We start from the raw sequence: 24,105 nt of genomic DNA on the forward strand, positions 1-24,105 counted from the left end.
GTGGTTAACTGCGATTGAAAACCAAAAATATCATGAAGAAATTCTGACTGCAGGCTTCTCAGCCCTTAGCATGCTATTACATGAAGAGACTCTCCCCAGGAAAGTCCTGTGGGAGTCCCCCACTCTTAAGGCTACCAAACTCTTCATTCGAGAGTCTTCAGGCAGCTCTCTGGGCCCCTAGCACCTAGCAGTTCAGCACACATGTTAAGCTCTCAATAAATATTTGTCCCACAGGCCCGGGAAAGTCTCCTAACAAAAGGATCCCTTCTCCAGGGTCTTCTTTAATATTAATTGTTTTCATTGACCTAAAATCAGCTGATTTGTGGACCATCTTTCCCGTAATCTCTGCCCCTTTCTGGCTCAAGTGACTCACCCTCCTTAACCTTTGAGTTTTCTTATCTGTACAATCAGGATATTAATAGTAGTTAACTCAAAGGACTGCAGTGAGAATAAAACAACGTACATAAATCCCTCTGCATCGTACACAGTAAACACTCAATAAACATTAGCTATTCTTGTTACTCTTCACAAATGTAACATACTTTGGATTCCCCTTTCAGCTTCACCACTAAGCAGACTTTGGCAAGTGGATCCCTGCCCAGCTTCATCACAGGCAGAAAGCAGCCTTTGGATTACATCGGCGTTTCCCAAAATCTAGTTCTTCAATGACCATTTTCCAGCCCTATTGCTTTTAACATTAAGATAATTGCATCTTAGGCTCTACCCAAATTGCTAATATCATGTGGGTGGCTCAGTCAGTTAGGCAGCAATTTTTGGTTTCAGCTCAGGTCATGATCTTAGGGTCCTGGGATAGAGCTCCCCCATGGGGCTCCATGCTTGGTAGAGTCTGCTTGTCCCTCTCCCTCTGCTCCTCCTCCTCTCTGTCTCTTTCTCTCTCTCTCTCTCTCTCTCGAATAAACAAAAAACCTTATAAAAAAAAGATTATTGCATCTTAGTCACGTCCTATGCAAGAAAATCTGTGAAATTATAGGTTTGATGCACTTATGCCTTTTCTAATATGTATTAAAATGTATAAATAATTATTTAAATATATCTTAAAATCCAGCATTAGTACTTAACCCCTCTCCAATGTTATAGGCAGGGAAACTTAACTTAGACTCTCCAAGATCCTCCAGGCTCATGTGGTTGAGCAGCCAGCTATTGGTTTCAGCTCAGGTCATGATCTCAAGGAGGTGAGATGGAGCCTCTCCTACCATGTCTGTGTGGAGTCTACTTCAGATTCTCTCTCCCTCTCCCTCTGCCTCCCTCTCTCTTGCTCTCGCTCTCTCTTAAATAAATAAATAAATCTTAAAAAAAAAAAAAGGATCTCCAAGATCTTTCCAATAAACTATCCTGTATCTTCTCTCCTGAGAAATCACAAACTAGGTTTCCCAAAGCTAACCTGATCCCCCTAAGGAGGGATCATGGTTCAGACCATCAAAGGGGTCCTTTGTAGAAACTAGATTCAAATAATTTAACAGCTGGAATCAGAGATGACAAAGGGCATGGAGCTGACTCTGTGACTTTCCAAGGCAAGAATGGCATTTAGAATTCTCACTCAAGTTCAGATATTTCAACAATTTTTCCCTGTCAAGCAAATTAATGTGTGTACTTATTTGGAACAAAATGTTTTGCAAAAATGGACAACCACTGCAGTTCAATCCACAGAATTAAAGGACATCTCTTAGAAGGTGCTACATTAGCTGAGAGGTAGGAAGACATTTTTTAAGATATATTTTGGGCAAAGACTTCTTCAAATTCTAAAGCTAAAACTCACCAAAAAGCACATAACAGGCATGATGGCACCCAGCCAAGAACAAGAGCACCTGCTCCGCCCCCTCCCCCTAGGAAAAGCACATGTTGAAGCACTGACACCTCAGATGAAATAACCCCCAGTCACCTCACCCCGCTGGCAGTGACCAATGCTGAAAATGTGTCACAGCTCACTCCAAGGCAATACCACTCTCCTTCAGATGTCAGTGAAACCAAGGCCACTACAGTGGAAAAAAAGAGAGAGAGAGAGAGAGAGAGGAAACCGTGAAGAACACTGTAGACCAGTCATAAATAAAATGACCAAGGATTCTATTATGTACACACTTCATGGCCCGCAAACATTGGGCTCTTTCATGAGTAGAAACAAGTATAAGTGGTAGTCTAAAATGTCTTTTCTTTAATATCTTTACTTTTAACTGCAATTATTCTAAAGCCCTTTTAATAGCTGTCACTTATTCATTTCTAGGCTGTAGCAAATTACAGTTGAGGAGATGGCTGCTGACAGCTCACGTCTGCGAATGGCACGTTCTCTTATTTCTGCAAGGTCTGTGGTCCCTCCTTCACGCCACAGCTACCATGAGTATGAAAGTCCTGCTACAAGGAGCAGTGAAGACAACAGTGTGCAGGTCTGCCAATTAGGAGTCCTCCATTTCTCCAGCTGTGTCTCACAAGACCCCTGTATATTCTTTCTCCTGCTGATAAAGGTAGAAAAAAATCACTTTTTCCATACAGACTCCAAACACAGTTTATCAATATGAAGGATGCATGTTTAGGAAGTGGTGTGGTGTGTGTGTGCGGTGTGTGTGTGTGTTGGAGGAGGATGGGGACAGCAATTTCATTTGAAAGGAATTAATATATTCCAGGTATTGTTAACATCATAAACCTCATCCTCTTAGGACTTGCATGCCAGGGAAAAGAGAACTGGGTCAAAGGCACAAAGCAGTCCATAAAAAATAAAATATTTTTGAAGCCAAAATAGTACCTAATAAAAAAAATCTGAGTGATCACTTTTGGCACCTGGAAAGTGGTACAGCCTGTCCCCAAAAATTAAAATTGTATGATACAAAAATAACTCTTCAGAGGAGCTTTCAGAACTCAGGCTAATGAATCCAGTTATGTTGCTTCTTAGCGGTCTTGGCTAGATGGAACATTGGACTCTGGACAGGGACTGGGCAGGACCAGCGCACAACAGAGTACACGCTCACAGCCCTGCCACATCTGTGGCATCCAAATGACGATCAGAGACCAGAACCTTGCGATGACATTTCTTTTTATAACACTGGTTCCTCTCCAAGTCGATATGGAGCCTAAAGATCAAAACAATCGAATGGGAAGGCACACTGGAAAGACCCCTAAGGAGACATTTTCCAAGCCTTTATGTTTTCGAAAATTCAAAGACTCAACAGATGAAAGCAGAACAAACACAAATTAATTGCTGCTCACAAGATGAGCTTTTTACTTTTTAATTAACGTTCTGTCCTTAATCCAAAAGCAGAAGTAAAACATACGATGTACAGTGCTTACGCACCACTTATGGTGAAGTGTTACCTTTTCCCCCCAGGCTTGCTTTACCCTCATCCAAATGTTTAAATTTAAGATGCAGTCTTGGCAGCGTGTGTAGCTCAGTGATGCAAATAGTGTGGGACGGCGCCACCCAGAACTCTGTGAGTGGGAGGGCAACCAGGAAATCAGCTTCCCTTTTCTCAGCGTGACTGCACTCTGTCCACGGGACGATTTGGGACCACAGATTGTTGCTCGTCTTTTCCAATCGGGGAAGGGGAGAGGTAAAGAGAGGCGAATGCCAAGGAATATTTTGGGACTACTTATATTTGCAAAACACCTGAGTTTACACTGTCAGTTTGCAACTCGTCTTCTGGTCCTCACCCTCCCAGCAATTCCATGTCCATCCTGGGGTCTCGAGGCTACAGGAAGAAGGCAGGTAATCTCTGCAACAGGCAGGTTTTGGCGAGGAAGGCCTGGCACAGATTAAGACTGTCAATGGGCAATTCCAAATATGCTGGAGTGATTTGTTTGAAACATCCCTACAGTCTCTTCAAGGAGTGCTACAGGCTGCCCTCCACTTTTTCCACTCTCCCGTCTTGCCGGCTGAGACTCCCCCTTTGGACATATTCCAGAGAGCAGGGCACAGAGGATGCAGTGACGAATGTGCTGGAATCACTACACTCAGGAGCTCCCACCCCATCAGGGGAGACAGAAACGTACACAGGCGCACGTTGCTGAGTTTTGTTTGGGTCTTTTTGGACAGAGGCATGAACTAATTCTCTATGAAGGGCCAATCAGTTAGAGGTCAAGAAGGCTTTCTGAAGGAGACATTTAAGAGGGTGTTAGGTTTTAAAGGATGAAGAATGGAGCTATGGGAAAGAAGAGCAACCAGAAGTCAACCCGGGGCCTTCCAGAAGAAGCTTTGTAAGTCAGTTAGCCAGGGCAGGGAGTCTTTGTGTAAATATAAATCCCAGAGTCTGCCCAGAATCAGAATTTCTGAGGTTGAGGGCCCAGATTCTAATTGTTTTAACTGCTGAGATGATCCTGAAGCAGCTGGTCCATGCTTTTTGCTTGGGATCTCTCCATCAGGTTGGAGCAGCGTCCTCCTTCCATGTTACAGAACTAAGAGAACCGAGGCAACCGAGGAAGGCCATAGATTCTAGTCATTATGAGCCCCTGGCCTCTTGATCCTGAATTCCATGCCTGGACCACTATGTACATCTTCCGTAAAGCATGCCTTTGGCCCACGGCGACAGTGGTTGGTGCCTAAATGGGGATAGTATAGTAGTCCCATTGTGCTATGAGTGTGCCCACTGGTGCTGCGTCCTCCCCTGGAGGGAGCAAAGCCACTGCCCGTGCATCACCGTCTCCCTGGCATCGAGTGTTTGAAGAATGAGTTAACGAATGAAGTCCACAAATGGTACCCACAAACAGGACTTCCCGCAGCATCAGGTAAACTAAGGTCACCTGTCCCAGACAGACCTTATTTCTCTAAAGAGAGAAAAAGAAGACCCAGCAATCAAACTCTGATACTGGAAGACACAGTGAACTTGCAACCTAAATCATAATACAGAGAACGGGAAATGCAAGATGTTTTTGTAGCCATAACCTATTCTAATAAAATGGCATATTTTTCCTACAGCAGTTAAAATCGAGCACATACTTCAGAGTCTTCAGCAAACCTGGAGGGTACTGGAAGCTAGCCACAAAGAGTGCATCCTCGGAGTCCATTTGTGACTCGTAATTCCACCTTCCAATCAACCGATGGGCTTGAACACACAATTCCGGAGAAGAGGTTCAGAAAGCACATATACATATACCCTTTCACATCTATTGCACACCTGCCAGGGCCAAAGAACTCCATCCCCTGGTGACAGTTTTCATTTTGTTGTGACAACACCTGGGCACCATTTCCATTTGTACAGAAGGAAACAGGAGAGAACATAACGAATTTGCCCACAGCAAGGAGGTGATGAGTAATTTCGACCTCGATCTGTGTGGCTGTGAAGCTCCTGCCTCAGTTGCTTCCCAGAGGCAGTTCGGGGAAGTGTCCAAGGAAGCAAACAGGTCAGCCCTCCAGCCGGTCAAGGGCTCCAAGCACTTTCCAGTGCCGTGTGGTTACCCCACGGATGGCAGAGTCAAAGACCAATCAGAAGAGCTGGATTCACACAGACCTCTGGTATTGGCCACACAATAGTCACAGTGTTTCTAGAAGTGAAGGCAGGAAGGGTTCTAAATTCTTACTTAATCTGCAGAGGCACAAAACCTGTAAGTCAAGCGTACACGAGTCTGACCTGAATCATAAAAACAGTCATGGCCTCTCCATCAATGCCCAGGCTTGAAGCAGTTTAGAGACCCGGGGCCCCTTAAGTGAAGGGGGAGGCCTGGGTCCCCTTGAGGAAGGACCCTGGTAGATGGCCAACAAGGTACACGTCCTCCAAAGGGACCTCCAAGCCTTTCATTAGGGGGAACGTGCACTGGGAAAAAGGAAATAATCAGACCTTTGGGGGATTACTAGACACCAGCTCTGAACTAACACTGACGCCAGGCGACCCAGAGGGTCACCGGTGGTCCACCAGTCAGGGTCGGTGCTCCCGGGATTCGGGTGATCAGTGGAGGTTTGCAGCTCAGATCCATGCCACAGTCAGCCCAGCGGGCCCCGGAGCCCACCCCGCGGTCATCCTCCAGCTCCAGAGCGGATCATCGAAATAGGCCTGCTCAGCACCTGGCAAAAGCCCCACGCTGGGGAAGCAAGCCGTCCTTTGTTTATTTCATTAGGGGGGAAAAGGGGCTGTGGAGGATCGGAGAATGTGGTTCCCAAGGCCCGGATGCGCTCTCCTTTCAGAGTGAACTCAGCACACTGAAGTTTGGGGTTTACTGCGTGTGTGCTACTTGGCTTAAAAGAGATGGGCTTGGCTCGGCCCTGGAACACCAGGATTAATCATCCCAGCAATGGGGAGCCACGACACCTATCAAGTTTCAATTGCTAGCTTGAAACCCTTGATAGCTGCTAGAAAAATAATGTGCAATTACAGCCCAGAAACATAAATTATCAGGGCCACGGTGCTCTCAGAATGCAATGAATGAAATGTGGGTAACCACATATGTGGTAGGGATCCCAGCCCCCAGTGTGTGTCACGGATGCCTGGTCACCCACAGGCAGCAGAGAGGAAGGAAGAGGAACGTTCTCTCCAGACTCAACACTGGCTGAACAGTGGACAAGGCAGAGGGACGAGACGCTCCAGGGTTTGCACCAAGAAATGTCTTGCACGTCCTGACGTGTGACGGTCTCTCCTCTCTGTGCCCCACAGGAGTTTTGGGGACTAGGGGAGAATTACAAGGACGGTGATGCAGAGGACAAGGCGCTGGTTTCCTCCTCTGGAAGGTTCCTTACATCCAGGGTAGTTTTGGGTGTGGTGCAAGGGCAGCAAGGCGTAAGCGAGGCCACCACAGGATGAGGCATGGCAAGGCCCGCGGCCGCCCGCCTCCCCCCGTCTGACGCCTGGCCTGGCCCGCGCCTCGGTCACAGCCTCGGTCACAGTGACCTCGGCAACACCGGGTTCATGCAGTGAGAGGCTGCAGCCCGTGTCCTTGGGCTCCTCACTCAGGGACGAAGGAGCCATTTGAAAGGGCTCCTCCCACAGGGACTGAAGGACACAGCCTGCGCTCATCTACTTCTTTCTGGAACGTTCACAGAGTGCCCGTTCGGGGCTCAGCGCTGGGAATATGTACCTTCAGGACCTCCCATCTGCTCAGCACAGAGAAGGACTCACTGTGTCCTAGGAGAGGATACCAGGAAAGCAAGGAAGGTTCCCAGAGGAGGTGACCACAGGGCTGTGTCTCGTAGACCAGAGGGAGATGGGGGTCCAGCGCACTCTACTCTCTGTGCACCCACTGAACTGTCTAGTGCCCTTTCTGTGGCTTCTTTTCTGTTCTAAATGTGCCCTTAATATTCATTTCAACCCCATTACACCCGAGCAGGAATCCTGGCTCTTATACTCTCTTGGGGGAACAGCCAAAAACAATCCCCTATTAGGGTAACCGCCTAAGGGGTAATGTCACCCTGGCGGGACACCTGAACACACTCAGTCTCCTGCTCTAGAGGGCTCGGTAAGCAAATCCGTGGAGGGCTTCTCATCCTCCTCCTCCTCATTCCCCCTTCTCCTCCTCCTCATCCCCCCCTCCTCCTCCTCATCCCCCTCCTCCTCCTCCTCCAGCCAGCCTTCCCCACCACCTCCCTGCCTCACAACCTCGTTTGGGACTTACATAAAAAGATTCTGATTAAAATATGGTGACAAGATGTAAAGTAAAATATCAGAGACATTGGGGGAATAAGCCACAGATCTGAGAAAACAGCTGCATATGGAAGGATTAGGAAATAAATTAGAAAAAAAACTCGAAGGATTTAGAATCCATTTCAGGTGCACTAGAAGAAAATCCCTCCAGTATCGGGAGAACAGGTCCACATTAAAACCCAGGCAGTAAAGAGGCTCCCTCCTCTACTGGCGGCCTCCACAATGTTTTACCTCGAGGTTTATAGTCTTTTTTCACTCCGTGGCACTTTGGGGAATGATGCTTCTCAAAGTGGCGCCGGGACCACTGGGACCTATGCAGTTTCTAGGTGCCCAGCAATTCTTAGGCGTTTTGAAGTCTGAGAACCACAGAAGTAGGTACTGTATCATTCTTAAGTACTGGCAATATCCATGCTAAATCACTCGGTTAAACTGTTTAACATTTGAAGGAGACACTTGTGACTAAATTGATTCTTCTAGAAATTGTTAGATTCTAAAAGTAGTAAGAGTGCGGTCACATTGTGAGCAGGCTTAAATAATGTAAAATTTACACACTGAAGCCAGGGAGACCTTTGCGATGCATAAATCTGATCCTGTCACTTCCTCCGGTAAAACACTCCAGTGACTTCCTACTGCTCTTCTGATGAAGCCCCAGACCCCTGATCCCGATGAGCCCTCCTCCCCAGTCTAATCTGGGCCTGGAGTGCTCCCCGCCCTGGGCACTCTGCTCTTCGGTTCCTTCAACATCTTTGTCTGTTCTTCACATCCACTCGTCATCTGCAGGGACTCCTCTTTCTGCACTGAAGCCCATTCTCTTCCCAGCCAACTCTGACCGCATTAATCCCTTGCCATAGGCTCTTCCAGCATCAGTACCTTTCTCCCCCACCCCTTGGCACAGCTTAAATGTCATATTTCTTCATGTGATCCTTTGATCAATGTACCTTTCCTCCACTACTGGGTATCTAAGCAGCCCAGGAAAGCAGCAATGGGTCTGCTATTTTCCATAGGAAGGGGACTCACCAGTGTTTTGTTTTGTTTTTTTTTAAGATTTTATTTATTTATTCATGAGAGACAGAGGGTGGGGGAGAGGGAGAGGCAGAGACACAGGCTCTGAGAACCACAGAAGCAGGCTCCATGCAGGGAGCCTGATGTGGGACTCGATCCAGGGTCTCCAACATCACGCCCTGGGTCAAAGGCAGGCGCCAAACCACTGAGCCACCCAGGGATCCCCCTCACCAGTGTTTCTGCATCCCCTCGTACACCCCATGGTACCCGGCAGGTGCTCAATAAACACGTGTGGATGAACAAATGCATGAATAAGTATTTTAAAAGGAAGTGCAGGGCGCCTGGGTGGCTCAGTCGGTTAAGCGTCTGCCTTTGGTTCCGCTCGTGATCCCAGGGCTCCTGGGATGGAGCCCCACATGGGGAATCGCTGCCAGCGGGGAGTCTGCTTCTCCCTTTCCCTCTTCCCCCTCCCCTGCTTGTTCGTTCTCTCTCTCTCTCTCTCTCTCTCAAAATCTTTAAAAGAAAAGGAAATGCTGGAGGCAAAATCAGATCCATGGTAGCCATCAAATACACTCTGACCCCTCTCCTAAAAGTTAAGGACTCCAACGTCTCTCTGGTACCCTGAAGACTCAAGCCTTCTGGTAGCTTCCCTTCCCTCTATCGGATACTAGATACCTTCTTTGGCACTTATCACTTCAGATGGATGAGCCCAACTCTTCGTAATGCAATTCCCGGAGTCTGAAAGAAGAGTGAAACTCAATATTAAAACTGCTATTGTGCCATTTCTCTGGGCCTTGCATTGATCTGGTTACGAACAATCACCCTAAAGCCTGTTCGTTGTCTGAAAGATATATTTTGAACTAAAAAACCTGGAGATCTGACTTCTTATATTTTTGTACCTCTTCATGTGCCTTGGCATTCTCAGCTCCAGAGGTCGATTCTCAGACTGTTTCATGGCCCTCTCAGATGCCGGAATTGTTAGGAACACATTCTGAGATTTAAAATGGCCCCAAACGAGTCAGCAATAATCACAACACAATTTCTGTGACAGCAGAATAGTGTCTCATGGGAATGTAAGCGAAGCCACCCCATCTGCCCTCTTCTTTCCGCCATCCTGCTGGCAGTCAGCCCTGGCTCAGGTAAGGAACAGTGTGCTGCCCCGACAGTAGTCTCTCACTTGCTCCTGAAGCAAAGCTCTCAGGACATACTGTTCCCCCTCCTTCACCAAGTAGCACGGCCCCTCGACACAACATTCCCATGTAATAGGTTCGACTGAGGCAAAAATGATTTTGACAGATTGATGGGAGACTTGGCTGCAGGAGAGTTAGCAATACATGTGCTGCAGAAAGAGCATTGAGTTTGGATCTGCATGATGCTGGGCAGCCAGCCACTCCAGCAGGTAGATTTCCTCTTCTGTAAAATGGGTACAGGGTTAAGTCAATGTGTCTGAATCACCGTTAAACTGTTACAGAGTTCGGTCTGAATATAATTCTCCAATGATTTACTGTAAATCTGTATTTCACTATATAAATCTTCTTGCGGGTCTTTATTTTTATTTTTTTTAAAGATTTTATTTATTTATTCATGAGAGACAGAGAGAGAGAGAGAGAGGCAGAGACACGGGCAGAGGGAGAAGCAGGCTCCATGCAGGAAGCCTGACGTGGGACTCGATCCCGGTCTCCAGGATCACACCCTGGGCCGAAGGCGGCGCTAAATCTCTGAGCCACCTGCGCTGCCCTTTTTGCGGGTTTTCAAATGTTTAGTTAACACTGGATCCTATTTAAAGTTACACACCAATCCTAATACCAATCCTGTGTCGATTGCTACACAGTCAAGGATATAGCTGCTGAACAATGCATACTTATCACCTTATTTGGGGGAAGAGATAGTGACTGGAAATTTATTTATTTTTATTTATTTATTTTTAAAGATTTTATTTATTTATTCATGAGAGACAGAGAGAGGCAGAGACGCAGGCAGAGGGAGAAGCAGGCTCCCTGTAGGGACCCCGATGCGGAACTCGATCCCAGGACCCAGGGATCTCGCCCTGAGCAGAAGGCAGACGCTCAACCCCTAAGCCACTCAGGTGTCCCTCTTTTTTCTTTTCTTTTCTTTTTTTTAAATTTATTTATTCATGAGAGACACCGAGAGGGAGGAAATTTATTTTACACTGAAAACAGTGTGCAATTTGTCAGGTACCAAACAAGATTTGCATATAGTGATTAGATGAGTGACTTTTCACTCCTAGAGTAATAGGGGGATTGCTACACTCTCAAAGCGAAAGTTTAGAGAAATAGTTTCCATTTGGCACAGTTCTTTCTCTTGCACACCCATACTTCAGGGCAGTTTAATGTCTGTATTGAGGTCTATCTTTTTTTTTTTCTCATCCAGTTCACGAAAGCCATTATCAAGTGACAGGTACATGAGCTACTGGGTAATGAACTGGCAAGTCTGTAAGCTAGGTGTTGCCTTCTTGAAGGCACATAAAGCAGAAAAGTCACCCCAACAAACTGGCAATAGCCAGAAAGAATAAACAGGAATGGAAACAGGTGGCTTCTACTTAGGTGGCCATAAAATGAATTGTCCAACCTGAGACACTTTTGAAAGGGAAAGTTGGTACGCTCCATCACGCTGGGCCAACAGAGCTATATTGGGTTTCATATTCAGGACTGTAGTCACCCTACTTTTATTTTTCTGTTTTATCCTCAGAGTGTTTTCTAATCCGGTTGATAGGCTCAGATCAAAGAAGAAAGATTAACACTTTACTTCCACCCACCTGCCAATGAACATTAACAGTCCCCCACTTACTGGAATGTTCCAAATGATTCAAAAAGGGATGTTTACCAAGTGTTATTGGAAGGAGTGAATTTCCTTAGTAGCAACACAATCACATGAAACCCAGTTCAACTGAACTAAATTCCTGCCAATTGTTCCTCCACCGGTACTCCACTGACTTGGGGTTTCTCACTGGGCTTCTGTCCACACTGGGCAAGTGCAAACAACCTCCCAGAAAGAAGGCTTCAAGGAATGGGAAAGAGCCACAATTAGCAACCTCCATTCTCTCTACACAAGGCAACATAATAATAAAATAAAACAACAAAACCCAAGGCTAGTTCCAAGTGAACGAGAGACGGAGGTCTATTTACGACAGCTTGTCTTTAGGACCTCAGGTTGCTAACAGGATTCGTTACGTCAATTCTTTTAATTCACAATCGATCATAATTTTCCCTGACCTGTATTTCAGCAGTCTACGTCTCTGTATGCTTGAGGAAAAGTTACATAAATCAAATGAACTTTCCAGCAAAAATCTTAGGAGGAATTTCCGGGGCTACAACTCAGAGAGAAGATGAAATAATAAACGCATGTCTTTAAAAGATTTTAGCAAGATATTTGAATTAAAAAAAACCTGAATAGGAACTATTGAATTAGTAATAATAACCTCAATAACAACAGCAAATCCAATCCACTCCTTTTGGGGTACCCTACTTTACAATCATTTATTCCATTTAATGACCTCAGCAGCTCCAAGAGGTAGGGACTTAGATTACCTCCACTTGAGTGATAAGAAAACTGAGGCTGAGAATGAATGATAATTAACTTATACCAAATGGATCAGCAGGTAGAGTCAAAAAGATACTTGAACCCTCCTACCTGACAAGTATTTATTTAGCTTTAAACCTTAAAGACTCCTGCTTTTCCCTTCTTTCCAAATCCAGTCAGCTACCAAATCTTTTTTTTTTTTTTTATCATCAATGTCAACATCCTTTCTCTTGTGTCCAGCCAGGGGGTCTCCAGAAGTGGTCTCCTTAAAGGAAGAGGATGGTCCACTACTCAGACTAGAAGGTGGGGGCAGAGAGGCCTCTTTTCAAGTGGCATTTCCACGGCAAGCACGCTGCTTTATTTATTTATTCATTTGACCAAGACTGTGTGTTTCTTAGGGTAGGCCCAGAAGGAAGCAGCTGACAGCTTCCATCTCTCTTTGGCACCTCCTTCCTGCCGTACCTTCTAATCTACCTTCCCTGTTGCCTTGGGAGTTAAACTTCTCAATGACTTCCAATTGTGTCTTTTCCTTCCCTAAGATCCTTTGGTTTTCCTTTCCACTCAATCCAAATGCCCAGGTCCCAGAAGAGTTGACACGAGGCCTCTTCCAGACTATCTCCTGACTACTCTGATTGCTGTATTCCTTGGATACGTCATGTGCTTTAATACTCAGCTTTCCAGATTTTTCTCAATGTCACTTCATTGTTGAACTCTTTCCACTGTGATCTGCAAACACTCTACATACACAGACATTTATCACACTCCATTATGACTATCAATGGGTCTGTCTCCCAGACAGCACCCCTCCCCATACTGCTCATATGAAGTGGATCTTATAACGTCCAGGAAGTGCCTTGACTACAGAACATAAAATGCAATCAAAATGGTGGTTGAATAAATGAGTGAATGAGTGAATTATGTATTATGATGGGGGCTGTAAGCCAAGCAACATTTCAATTTGAAAATACTTACATGCATTTTAAGTGTAAGCCACACGTTTATTTTTAAAAATATACTACAATTAATAAATACATGTTTAACTGTGCTTCTCTCATAGAAACCCAGGCAAGGGGGATCCTTGGGTGGCTCAGCCGTTTAGCGCCTGCCTTTGGCCCAGGGCATGATGCTGGAGTTCCTGGATCAAGTCCCACATGGGGCTCCCTGCATGGAGCCTGCTTCTCCCTCTGCCAGTGTCTCTGCCTCTCTCTCTCTCTCTCTGTGTCTCTCATGAATAAATAAATAAAATATTAAAAAAAAAGAAACCCAGGCAAATGTTACCTAAAACTCTTGATTGAAGAATGGACAGTTATTGAGAAAATAGTTCTAATGAGTTGAAGTCCTTTCTGGCAGTGGAGTTAAGGCTAAAGATGATGGAAACATATTCATTCCTTGATAAAGATTTTGATTTAATGAGATTTGTACTGACTTACTATAAATGTGACAAGCACTGGAGAAAATATGATTTAGGAGCTGATATAATAAGTCTCTTTGCTTCCAAAGACCTTGCATTCTTAGGAGGGCAGCGTGGATATTTGTGTGTATCTTTCTCACACATACATACACACAAGCTTACTAGTAAGTGCATGAAAGAATCAGTCCCCTTCCCCCCAAATCTAAATTGTTGAGTACTCAGTCACTTCCCACAGAATGGCCCAGTGTTGGAATAACTAGGGCACAAGGTCCACTATAAAAATGCCATGAAAATGGGGAGGCGGGGCAAGGGGTAAAGGTGGTCAGGAGTCAAGAAAAAAAAAACAGCCTTACTGAGAGTTATTGGAATTCACTCTCACTCAGCCAAAAATACGCAATCTAACCAAAGTCCTTCCACTAGCTCTACCTCCCAAGCCACATGCCTCTTTAGGGCCATGGGCAAAGCCAGCTGTGGCTCTGCATTTGGATTAAAGAGCCTGAAAACAGAAAAAAAAATTATTTTGAAATGCATTACGCTTCAAAATTAAGGGTAATTGTGTGTAGCAGCCTGGAAAATATAGCTCATCCAGTACTGCTCAGCCACAGAACCCCACAGCACAAAATGCTGGCTCTCTAAATGCAATTTCAAACTTAAAAAAAAGAGAGAGAGACAGACAGAGAGAGAGAGAGAGAGAGAGAGGCACAAAGGGCGGAAGGAAGGGTGGAGGGCTGCTATAGGGCTGTGACTTAGAAGAAGGCTGCTGCCTTGGGGAGACGCAGCCCGTATACAAGCCGGCAGTATTTCTAGATCACTTAAGCCACTAGATGCTGCTCTGCACGATTACTGCAGCCAAACATCGAAGGTAAATAAAAGGTCGACAGATAATTACATAAGGAAATAAATGTGGCAAGATGAGGACAGACATCTAATGGATAGAGCAGGAAAGGACTTCACATATAGACACACCTTAAAGCTTTTCCCCCGACCGGGACGATGTCCTGGTCACACTAATGGACTATCTATTACTAGCCAACTAGCCAAGGTACATTTTACAAGCAAATAAATGTAGGAGGGATTTCACCCCAGTAACTCATTCCCACGCAGACACTTCTTAATCTTGTGACAGAGGCCTTGGAATGAGCTTCGTTAACCACCTTCCCGATTTCATTTATCGTATTCCCATCAGGTAGAGGTTACAGTTAACACAGCAACCAGAGGCCAGTTGATTCTAGACCTTGTGCGGGAACTGAAATATGAAATCACTAGCCATGGGTTTCTCCAGCCGTAGCATACCAGGGAGAAACACACGTGAAGTTCAAACGAAACTGAGCTGGGGTTAGGAAGGTAATTATAAATACAGGAGGGAAGGAAGCTTCAGAGGAAATGCGAAGATCTAGAGGAAATTAAAGAACATACAACAGGGTGAGGCCACCAACATGTGAATACACCACATCAGGGTCTAAGGAGTAAGCAGGAAAGAGAAAAAATGGGGCACTTATAACTGCTGTCAAAAGCCTAGCCTGTCTGACGGCACATAATTAGTCTAACTTATGCAAGAAAGCAAAACGATGGCTCTCAATTGGGGTTGAGAGGTTGCCCCTGAGCGGGCAACTGGCAATATCTGGAGGCATTTTTGGTTATCATGACTGGGGGTTGCTACTGGCATCTAGAGGGTGGAGGTCAAAAAAGCTAGTATTTCCAACGACGCCTGGGACAGGCCCTCAACAAAGAATTATCCAGCCCCATACATCAAGAGTACTGAAGTTGAATCTGCCTGAAATAAAGGGTCAGCATAAAAGGGGCAATAATAGCCTGCAAGCAGCCTCAGCATCACCCAAGGGAGAAACCTTCCTGGTGAAAGACTCCAGTCTCTTCCAGTCTCTGGTTCCCTTAGTTGGTATTCATCTACAGGGCCAGGGAAATAGTAAGAGTTAAGACTCTGTTAAGTGTATTCCCTATCCCCACTTGGTCCCTTCCTACCACCAACTGGTTCCATGCTTTTGCTTTCACCATGACTCATCCACAGAGGGGAGGAAAAAAAGTGTTTGCTAAAGAATATGTGTCTATTCTCCTTGGCAAACACTGTTCTCATTTTTGATTAATGAATTCCATTCTGGCTTCTGTGCAATATCATGAGCTTAGGTGATGGGCACGCTGTCCCCAAGAAAAGGATCCACTAACTCTCAAGGCTAAGAAGTTTAGCTTTGCAATGAGAAATCCAAAGAGAGGCACCAACTCGGCAAAACTCAGCCTCAGTGGTGGAAGACGCGTCCCTGGGAGCCATGGCAACCCAGAGCATCTCCACTGGAACCCAGGGCATCTCTACAAGCATATGGGAGTGAAGGCTCCCTAGATGCACTGCAGCAGAGCTCAACATGGGGGGGCCTGGCCGGGCTAGTGGAGGAGAATCAAAAGGATAGAAAATAGCCAGTACAGGCATCAGGGTGCATGGGAAAGGAGGAACAGGGGAAAGGAGTTGGAAAAGCTGGGTGTAGGCTCAAATCTCCTCTCCAAATATCCCTGTCTCATTTCATTCTCCCCAGGCCACACCTATGACATGGGGATAATACTACTATACTGCTTGTTCTCCACCACTTCCAAAACAGTATTCCAGGAAGAAGGGTGTCAGCTGTCGAGGCAGGAAGGGAAATACCACATGGATCCTGTGACTCGGAGATCTCTGGGGCAATGCTCCGTCAGGGCTGACCTAATCATGGTGCCCTCACACCGCTGTTCTTTGTCCAACAAGTACAACCCACCAGGCACACAGCAGCCCTGGAGTCCAGCAAGTAGTAAACGTTTTCTAACTGAGGAAAGTTCTGTTCCCTGAATTAACTGTTAGAACTAAAATAGCCAAAACTGTAGCCTCAATTCCTAAAACTGAGGTTCCAATAATAATCTTGCTCGGATTCTGGAAATCGGTGTTTGTGGGGGCCTAGAACACTGAGAATCGTCATCTCCTTCTATTTATACATGTGACTAATCTCTCCACTGAGCACTACGCCAGGTTGTTGCTGGGCTTAATTCTGTTTGATGAGCTAGCATTCCTTCTCCCACACAGATTCCTGTTGGATACGCTTCACTGTTACTCCACCTTAGGCCAGAGACAAACCTCTGCTCCAACTGTACCTGCACTTATCCTGGGCAAGCGTGGAAACCGCAGTTAACTTAATCCTGGATCCTAACAGTGTCCTTCAGGTTTCGGTGCTGGCTAATGCAAATAAGTTCTAATGGTTAACACTCGGACAGCCCAAATCATGGGGGCGGGGGTGGGAGATTGCAACCCATTGTGCATGATGCATACAGGGGTGACTTTGCTATACCTAAGAACTTGGTGCTAGGGCGAGTCAAAGGTTTTCAAGGGAGCCACCCTGCCACCGGGATGGTTGGTCTTCAAAATCCTTGTTTCGGGTAGAGCTAGTCTCATCCTTCCTCTTCTTTGGTTGGCCAGTCCCAAGGCCAAGTCACGTGAAATGTTTTATCTGGTTTTGTATCATGGTAGTGTGCCGCCACCAGAAAAGACTACGGTCTTTGCAAAAATCTGAAAGTAATTAAAATAGGTCTATGGGGAATACTGGGTGTAAAATATGGAAGGAAAAGTTGAGCAGAGTCAAGTTCCAAAGACCTGAAAAAGCTTAAAAACCTCCAAAGCTCTGAACTAAAACTTGGACATTCAGTCATTTTCCTCGCAGTAAGATTAAAAGGGCTATTTGGGATGAATCCACTGCCATCTCACTCAGTGACAGACATACCACCTGGATTTCCAATTTTGCCACCATGGAGGACTCATGACCCACTGCACCATCAAGTTCTTTCAACAGCAGTACTTTTTAAGATTTTATTTACTTATTTGGCAGAGAGAGAGAGCGAGGACAAGCAGGGGGAGCTTCAGGCAGACGGAGAGGGAGAAGCAGGCTCCCCACTGAGCAGGGAGCCCCATGGGGGCTGGATCTCAGGACCCCCCCGAATCAGGACCTGAGCGAATCAGGACCTGAGCCGAAGGCAGACCCTTAGCCGCCTGAGCTACCCAGGTGCCCCCAAAGCAGCATTATAAAAGTTCAGTCCGGGATGCCTGGGTGGCTCAGTGGTTGTCTGTCTTTGGCTCAGGTCATGATCCTGGAGTCCCGGGATCGAGTCCCACATCGGGCTCCCTGCATGGAGCCTGCTTCTCCCTCTGCCTCTCTCTGTGTGTGTCTCTCATGGATAAATAAAATCTTTAAAAAAATAAAAATAAAAAAATAAAAGTTCAGTCCATGGCTGACACTTTTACTGCATCTGATTGAACATTTGTAAATGGCAGCTCTTGCAGGAGATTAAACCAATAGCACTTTGTAAGGGGTGGGAGCAGCTAAATATTTCTTAAAGTATGGCCTTATGAACCACTTTCATCAGAATCCCTGGCAAACTGGTTGAAAATGTAGATTCCAAAAAAAAAAAAAAAGAAAAAAGAAAATGTAGATTCCTAGGGCCTCCAAAATTATTAAAACAGACATTTTTTTTTTACCACCTTAAGCAATACATTTGACATTAAGAGTCAGCATCTGTTTTGTACAACGCCCTATTTTTCCATTGTACTTGCTGGTGTGGACCTGATCAATTGACACTATGATCTACTCCTGGATTGCAAGGCTAAACTTCAAAAACACTAGACTAGTTGACAAGAAGGAAGCAGAACTTGAGTTGTGTAATTAGAGGAAACACTTGAGGCTTTGTGATGCAGAGAGGGTTTAGTGATTCCCCACCTTTTCCCAATCATTCATTCAGACAGAATGAATGTCTGAAACACCAAAGGACCCACTTGGATGGTTTCAGGCATGAAAAAGTGGTTGCAGGCTTCAGTTACAAAACCTTAAGGGTACTGGCTGTCTTAGATCAGGGCAGGAAATGTCCTCCATAGGAATGAATAGCTCTAAACCCTCAGTGTTAAGAAAGATGACAAGGTAAGCAAAGTGTGCACTCCGCAGAGCCCCTTGGCACGCCCGCAGCCACATCCTCTCCGCAAGGACTTCAAAGCGCTCCCTTCCTCCGCCCCTCCCCACCAGTTCACACCAAACCCCCAAAGGGGGTAAGTTACTTTAAAACACTTAAGTATTGTCCTCTCTCAATACCATAATTTAATAAGTGCTTATGATTTAGAAACACTGTAGAGGCCCCTCATCTGTTTTCTCTTTTATTTTTCTTCTCCTAGACACGTCTCATTTATCTTCTCCCCTGCGTCTGCCACCCGGCCTCCCTATGCTTCCTCCCTTACCTCTCCTCCTCTGCCTCCACCTCCATCTTCTGGGGGAGCAGAGCGGGATACAGGGGCTATCTCTGACCCCACCCCACTCACGGTAATGCCCTGCTTTCTAGGGGAGTATTGCCCTGGCTAAAGCAACACATGTTGTGAAAAGACTTTCTCCAGGGGCGCCTGGGGGGCTCAGTCTTACGTTAAGCATCTGCCTTTGGCTCAGGTCATGATCCCTGAGATCAAGTCCAGGAACTCCCTGCTCACTGGGGGAGTCTGCTTCTCCCTTTCCCTCTCCCCCTCCTCACTGCTCATATTCTCCCTCTCTCTCTCTCACTTATTCTCTCTCTAGTAAATAAATAAAATCTTTAAAGGAAAGCCTGGGTGGCTTAGTGGTTGAGCATCTGCCTTCAGCTCAGGGTGGGATCCCAAGGTCCCGGGATCGAATCCCACATCAGGCTCCTCGCAGGGAGCCTGCTTCTCCCCCTGTCTATGTCTCTGCCTCTCTGTGTCTCTCATGAATAAATAGATAAAAATCTTTAAAAACAATAATAAAAGAAAAGACTTTCTCCAAGGAGTGTGACCAAACAAACACCGGATCTGAAGTGGTTATGCATTATCAATAAATTGTACTGGTTTTCCACTCTCCCAAGGAACCATCTCTCTGTTTCTTTCTTTGGGCTGAAACTCTGAGTTGGCTCAAGATGGAAAGGGGTCTGCAAGAGGAGCCGCTGGGCATGGTGCAAAGGACAGAGGAAACAATCAAAGCCTGTTACCTGGATTCGCTTGCCACTGACACTGCAATATTTTCCCGGTATAATTCCCGTAACAGTCATCTCTTACTCAGTCCATCAGCAAGTATTTTTTGAGCACCTATTGTGCTGGCAATCGGTCTAGGTTCTGAATCTACACAGAAGAGACAAGGTCCCTGCGCTCATGGAACTTTCATTCTAATGGGAGGAACAGACATAATCAAATAAATAAATGAATATATAATGTGCCAGGGGGTGAAAAGTGCTCAGCAGGAAAACTGAGTAGCTTAAGAGGACCAGAGGGGGGGCTGGTTGCTATTTCACAGGAGATAATCAGGAAAGGCCGCCTGTGGGACACCTGGGTGATTCAGTCAATTAAGCATCTGCCTTCAGCACTAGTCATGATCCCAGGGTCCTAGGATAGAGCCCTTAATCAGGCTCCCTGCTCAGCAGGGAACCTGCTTCTCCTTCTGCCCCTTCTCCTGCTCATGCTTTTTCTCTGGTTCTCTGTCAAATAAATAACATCTTTAAATAAATAAATTAATTAATTAATAAGGAAAGGCTGCCTGTAAGCTGACAATTGGGCAGAGAGACCTGAAGTGAACAAGGGAGTGAGCTATCTGGAAATGCGGGGAAACATGCTTTGTGCAAAAGGAGTAACATATTCAAAGGCTCTGGGGAGAGAACTTGGTGAAGAAGAATGTAAGGTGGTCAGAATGGCTGCAGTTAAAAGCAGGAGAGACACCTGGGCAGCCCAGTCGGTTAAGTGGTTAAGTGGCTGACTTGGTTTTGGCTCAGGTCATGGTCTCAGGGTTGTGGGATGGATGGAGCCCCACCTCAGCAGGGAGTCTGCTTGAGATTCTCTCTCTCTCTCTCTCTTTTTCTAAAATAAATAAATATTTTATTTAAAAACAGCAGGAAGATGAGACATGGGGGAGGGGGGGTGGAGATAGGACCATTCATGGCACCACCCATCCCGTAGTCCAGTGCCTGCACCTGAATTCCACAAGACTCAGGCCTGGGCCTGCAACGGCCCCTTCCCTGATATCCACCAAGCTGCTCCCCCAGTTCCCTTCCCTCCTGACCCCATCCCCCTGCAGACTTTCAACACTCCTGGTCATTCCCTCACAGTTTCCCCATTAGACAACCAGTCCATCTAATTAAAAAAAAAAAAATCTGAGTAATAGATTCAGTAGGAAAAAAGGCAACATTTAACCACAGCCCTCCAGAGAGAGGAAATGTACCCTAGTCCGGAGCAGGGGTTCAGAAGGGCAACTGTAAAAAATAAAGTCCGCCACATGACAGCAGGGCATCCGGGCTTCGAGGTTCTGTAAACTGAGGGACAATAATCCTTGAAATAACCTTGGGAAGTAGGTATGGAGGGGAGACAGGAAAAACATGACCAGAAGAGGCCCTTACTAAGAGCTGCTGTCTGGCTTTTTTTTTTTTTTTCCTTAAGATTTTATTTATTTATTCATGAGAGACACACAGAGAGAGGCAGAGACACAGGCAGAGGGAGAAGCAAGCTCCCTGCAGGGAGCCTGATGCAGGACTCCATCCTGAGACTCCGGGGTCACTCCCTGAGCCAAAGGCAGGTGCTCAACTGCAGAGCCCCCCGGGCATCCCTTATAGAGATTTTCCTCTTATTTTTGTGTTACTGTTACCTTTCTTTAAAAAAAAAAAAAAAATTTTTTTTTTTTTTTAAATTGGAGTTCAATTTGCCAACATATAGCATGACACCCAGTGCTCATCCCGCCAAGTGCTGGGCACTGAGGGGGGTGGGGGGCACTTGGCGGGATGAGCTGCCGGCTTTTTGATCTAAAAGTGAACCTGAGTAGGGTTAGGTCCCTCCTGGGGTTCTTAAAGTTACCCCTCAGAGAGTCCATGCCTAAATACACATCATCAGTTACTTTTATTTCAGAAACAAAAGAAAGAAAAAAAAAAAAAAACCACGCCGGCAACACTCCTGAAGTCTTCCGGTGCCCCCCACCTCCCAGCCCCCCCAAGCCAGGACCTGCGGCCTCTGCCTCCCGGGGCGCGAAACCTAGTCTTGGCGCCTCTGGAAACCTTGGATGCAGCGGGCCGGGGCGCACCCTCCTGGGGCCGGGAGCCGGGAGCCGGGAGCTGTCCAGGGGCCCCGGCCGGGCCCCGCGCGCCCGCCCGCCGCACCGCCAGCGACCCCCGCCCGCCGCCGCCGACTTGAAGCGGCCCCGGGCGGGAGGCGGCACCGGGGGCCACTCGGCGGGCAGCCCGCGCCCCGCGCCCCGAGCCCCCCGCGCCCCGAGCCCCCCGCGCCCCGCCTGCGCCCGCGGGCTCCCACGCTCCCCGCCCTCGCGCGCGCCCGCGACCCGCTCGGGCTCCCCGGCCCCGGCCCCCCGCGCGCCCCGGGCCGCCGCCGTGCGCGTCTCCCTCCCTCGGAGCCACCCGCCACCTGGCCGCCCCCCGCGGCGGGGACCCGGGCCGCGCCCCGCTGCCGCCACCGTGCAGGGCCGCCCGCTGCGCCCCCTCCCGAGCCGCGACCGCCCTTCGGGGCCCCCTCCCCGCCGTCCTCGCGGTCCCAGCGGCGTCCCCAGGCGCGTCCCCAGGCGGCGGGGACCCGCCGTCTCCCCCGAGGGTCCCGGGCGCCCCAAGCGCGCCCCCTGCCCGTCCCCATCGCTGTCCCCTCCCCGGGGCGCGCTCGCCGAGGGCTTCCCTCCCACCCGCGGGTGCGGGAGCAGAAGCCGGGGTCCGAGCCGCCGGCCCCCCTCCCCGGCGCCCCTCCCGGCGCCCCTGCCCGGCTCGGGCTCCCGCTCCCGCTCCCTCTCCCGCTCCCGCAGCGGCCGCCGGGCGCTGCCCAGACTTCCCCGAGTGCGGAGCGCCCCGAGCGCACGCAGCCGCCCCCGGCTCCAGCCGCGGCGCCCCGGGGGAGCGGGGGCGCGGGCAAAAGTGTCTCCGCGGCGCCCGGGGCGCCCCCCGGCCCCGGGGCAGGGCGCCCCCTCGCGAGCCCCCCGCCGAGCCCCGGCCCCCGCCCCGGCCGCGCCGAGGTCAGCGAGTCGGGGCGCGGCGCCAGCGCAGGAAACTTTACGAACCTGCCCGGGGGTCGCAGGACGGCGGCGGCGGCGGCGGCGCCCCGCGGCCGCGGAGGGGGCCCGAGGCTGGGTCCGGCGGCTCGGGGCCGCGGCGGGGGGGGGGGGGGGGGCGGCTCTGCCTCTACCCCGTGCCCATCCCCGGCCGCGCACACGCACTCACCCTGGGGCCCCGCCGGCCGCCGCGCCGCCGGCCGCCGCTGCTCTCACTTCCTCTTCCTCCCTCCTGCTGGCCGGAGACACATTGTGCATCTGCAGGCATCCCGCGGGCGGCCGCCGAGTCCCCTCCCGGGCGGGCGGCCCTGCCGAGGGGCCGCCGCCGCCCCCGGCACCTGCGCGGGACTCGCGGGGTTGGCGCTGTCCCCGCCCGCGCGCCCCGGGAGCTGCCGCCGCCTCGGCCCTGCGGGGCGGGGGGCTGCGGCGGGGACGGGGTGCGGGGCCGCCCACCACTTTCCGAAGTCCCCCTACTTAAAAATAAGGAAAATGTCAAGCACCGTGCACGCCTCAGATCGGCTATAAATAATATGTGTGCAGAGCATGACTTCTCGGATGAGCTCACACGCGGCGCTTTGCAGGCACTAATTAACTCCGTCACCGTCATAGCGCCACCTCCGGGAGGCCGAGGGCGCGTGGCGTCTTTTTATATGCTTTCATTTTTGGCAGCTGGCATGCAATTTCGAGGGGGTGGGGGGGGAGACTTAGGCGGGTTGTTTTAAAGCGACTTTAAAAGGCGTTTGGGCTTACCCCGGAGCGGCCTGGCGAGGGTAACCCAACCTCTGCTGCTCTCTGTTGGAGCCCCCGAGGCATGTGCGCCCTGCAGTTCTCATCAGTGACCCCAAGGACTCCCTAACTTGGCATGACTTTTCACGAAGCGAGACGTTCTACCCTCCCCAGCTCGGTATTGGGGGTGCACTGTCTAATGCGACCCACTCCAGTGATTTTTCAAAGCAAAGAATCAAAAAATACTAACTCCCAGCCTAGCTGCCAAGGAGGCAAGTGACAGTGGTTGGAAGGTTGCAGGAGAAACACCTGTCCTTAACAAATTCAAAAAGAAAAAAATAGCTATCTACCCGAAAAGACAAAGGCGGTTACTAATGCATTCCCTTCAAACTGGCCAAGTTGGTAACCCGGGAGCAGGGAGGCATTGGCCTCTAAGGTGGAGGGTAAAACTCCTGCTTAAATTGCAGTCCCACCCCCTCCCCTGTGCTGGCAGCCAAGAGCCCCAAGCAACTATTGAACACTCCAAATGTGGCTCGCCCTGAGATGTTCTGGAAGTGGAAAACAGACACCGGACTTTGTATGAAAAACAGAATGTAAAATAGCTTGTTAGAAACTTTTATGCTGATTATAGCATTTCAACAAATGCTAATAGTGTAAGATGTGATCAGTCCACTGGGTTATTTTATTAGGTTAAAAAATACATATATATAATATATATATGTAAAATGTATATACAAATAAAATATATATAGTGTAAATATATACAACATATATATAATTTAGAATATTTTCACTATTTTCTTTTTACATTCTTAAA

The 24,105-nt window shown here is 48.3% G+C and overlaps 1 protein-coding gene across 1 annotated transcript in view; it reads right to left on the reverse strand.

Annotated features, from left to right (window-relative positions):
- ELMO1 (engulfment and cell motility 1) overlaps positions 1-22,857 on the reverse strand; it is a 525,693-nt gene extending 502,836 nt beyond the window's left edge. Inside the window, exon 1 of the mRNA XM_038557346.1 lies at positions 22,732-22,857. Coding sequence (XP_038413274.1) covers positions 22,732-22,820 — 89 coding nt within the window. The 5' untranslated portion in view covers positions 22,821-22,857. The remainder of the gene's footprint in view (positions 1-22,731) is intronic.
- Positions 22,858-24,105: the final 1,248 nt, after the last annotated feature.

Source organism: Canis lupus, chromosome 14 (genome assembly GCF_011100685.1).
Source record: "Canis lupus familiaris isolate Mischka breed German Shepherd chromosome 14, alternate assembly UU_Cfam_GSD_1.0, whole genome shotgun sequence".
Classification (NCBI taxonomy): domain Eukaryota; kingdom Metazoa; phylum Chordata; class Mammalia; order Carnivora; family Canidae; genus Canis; species Canis lupus.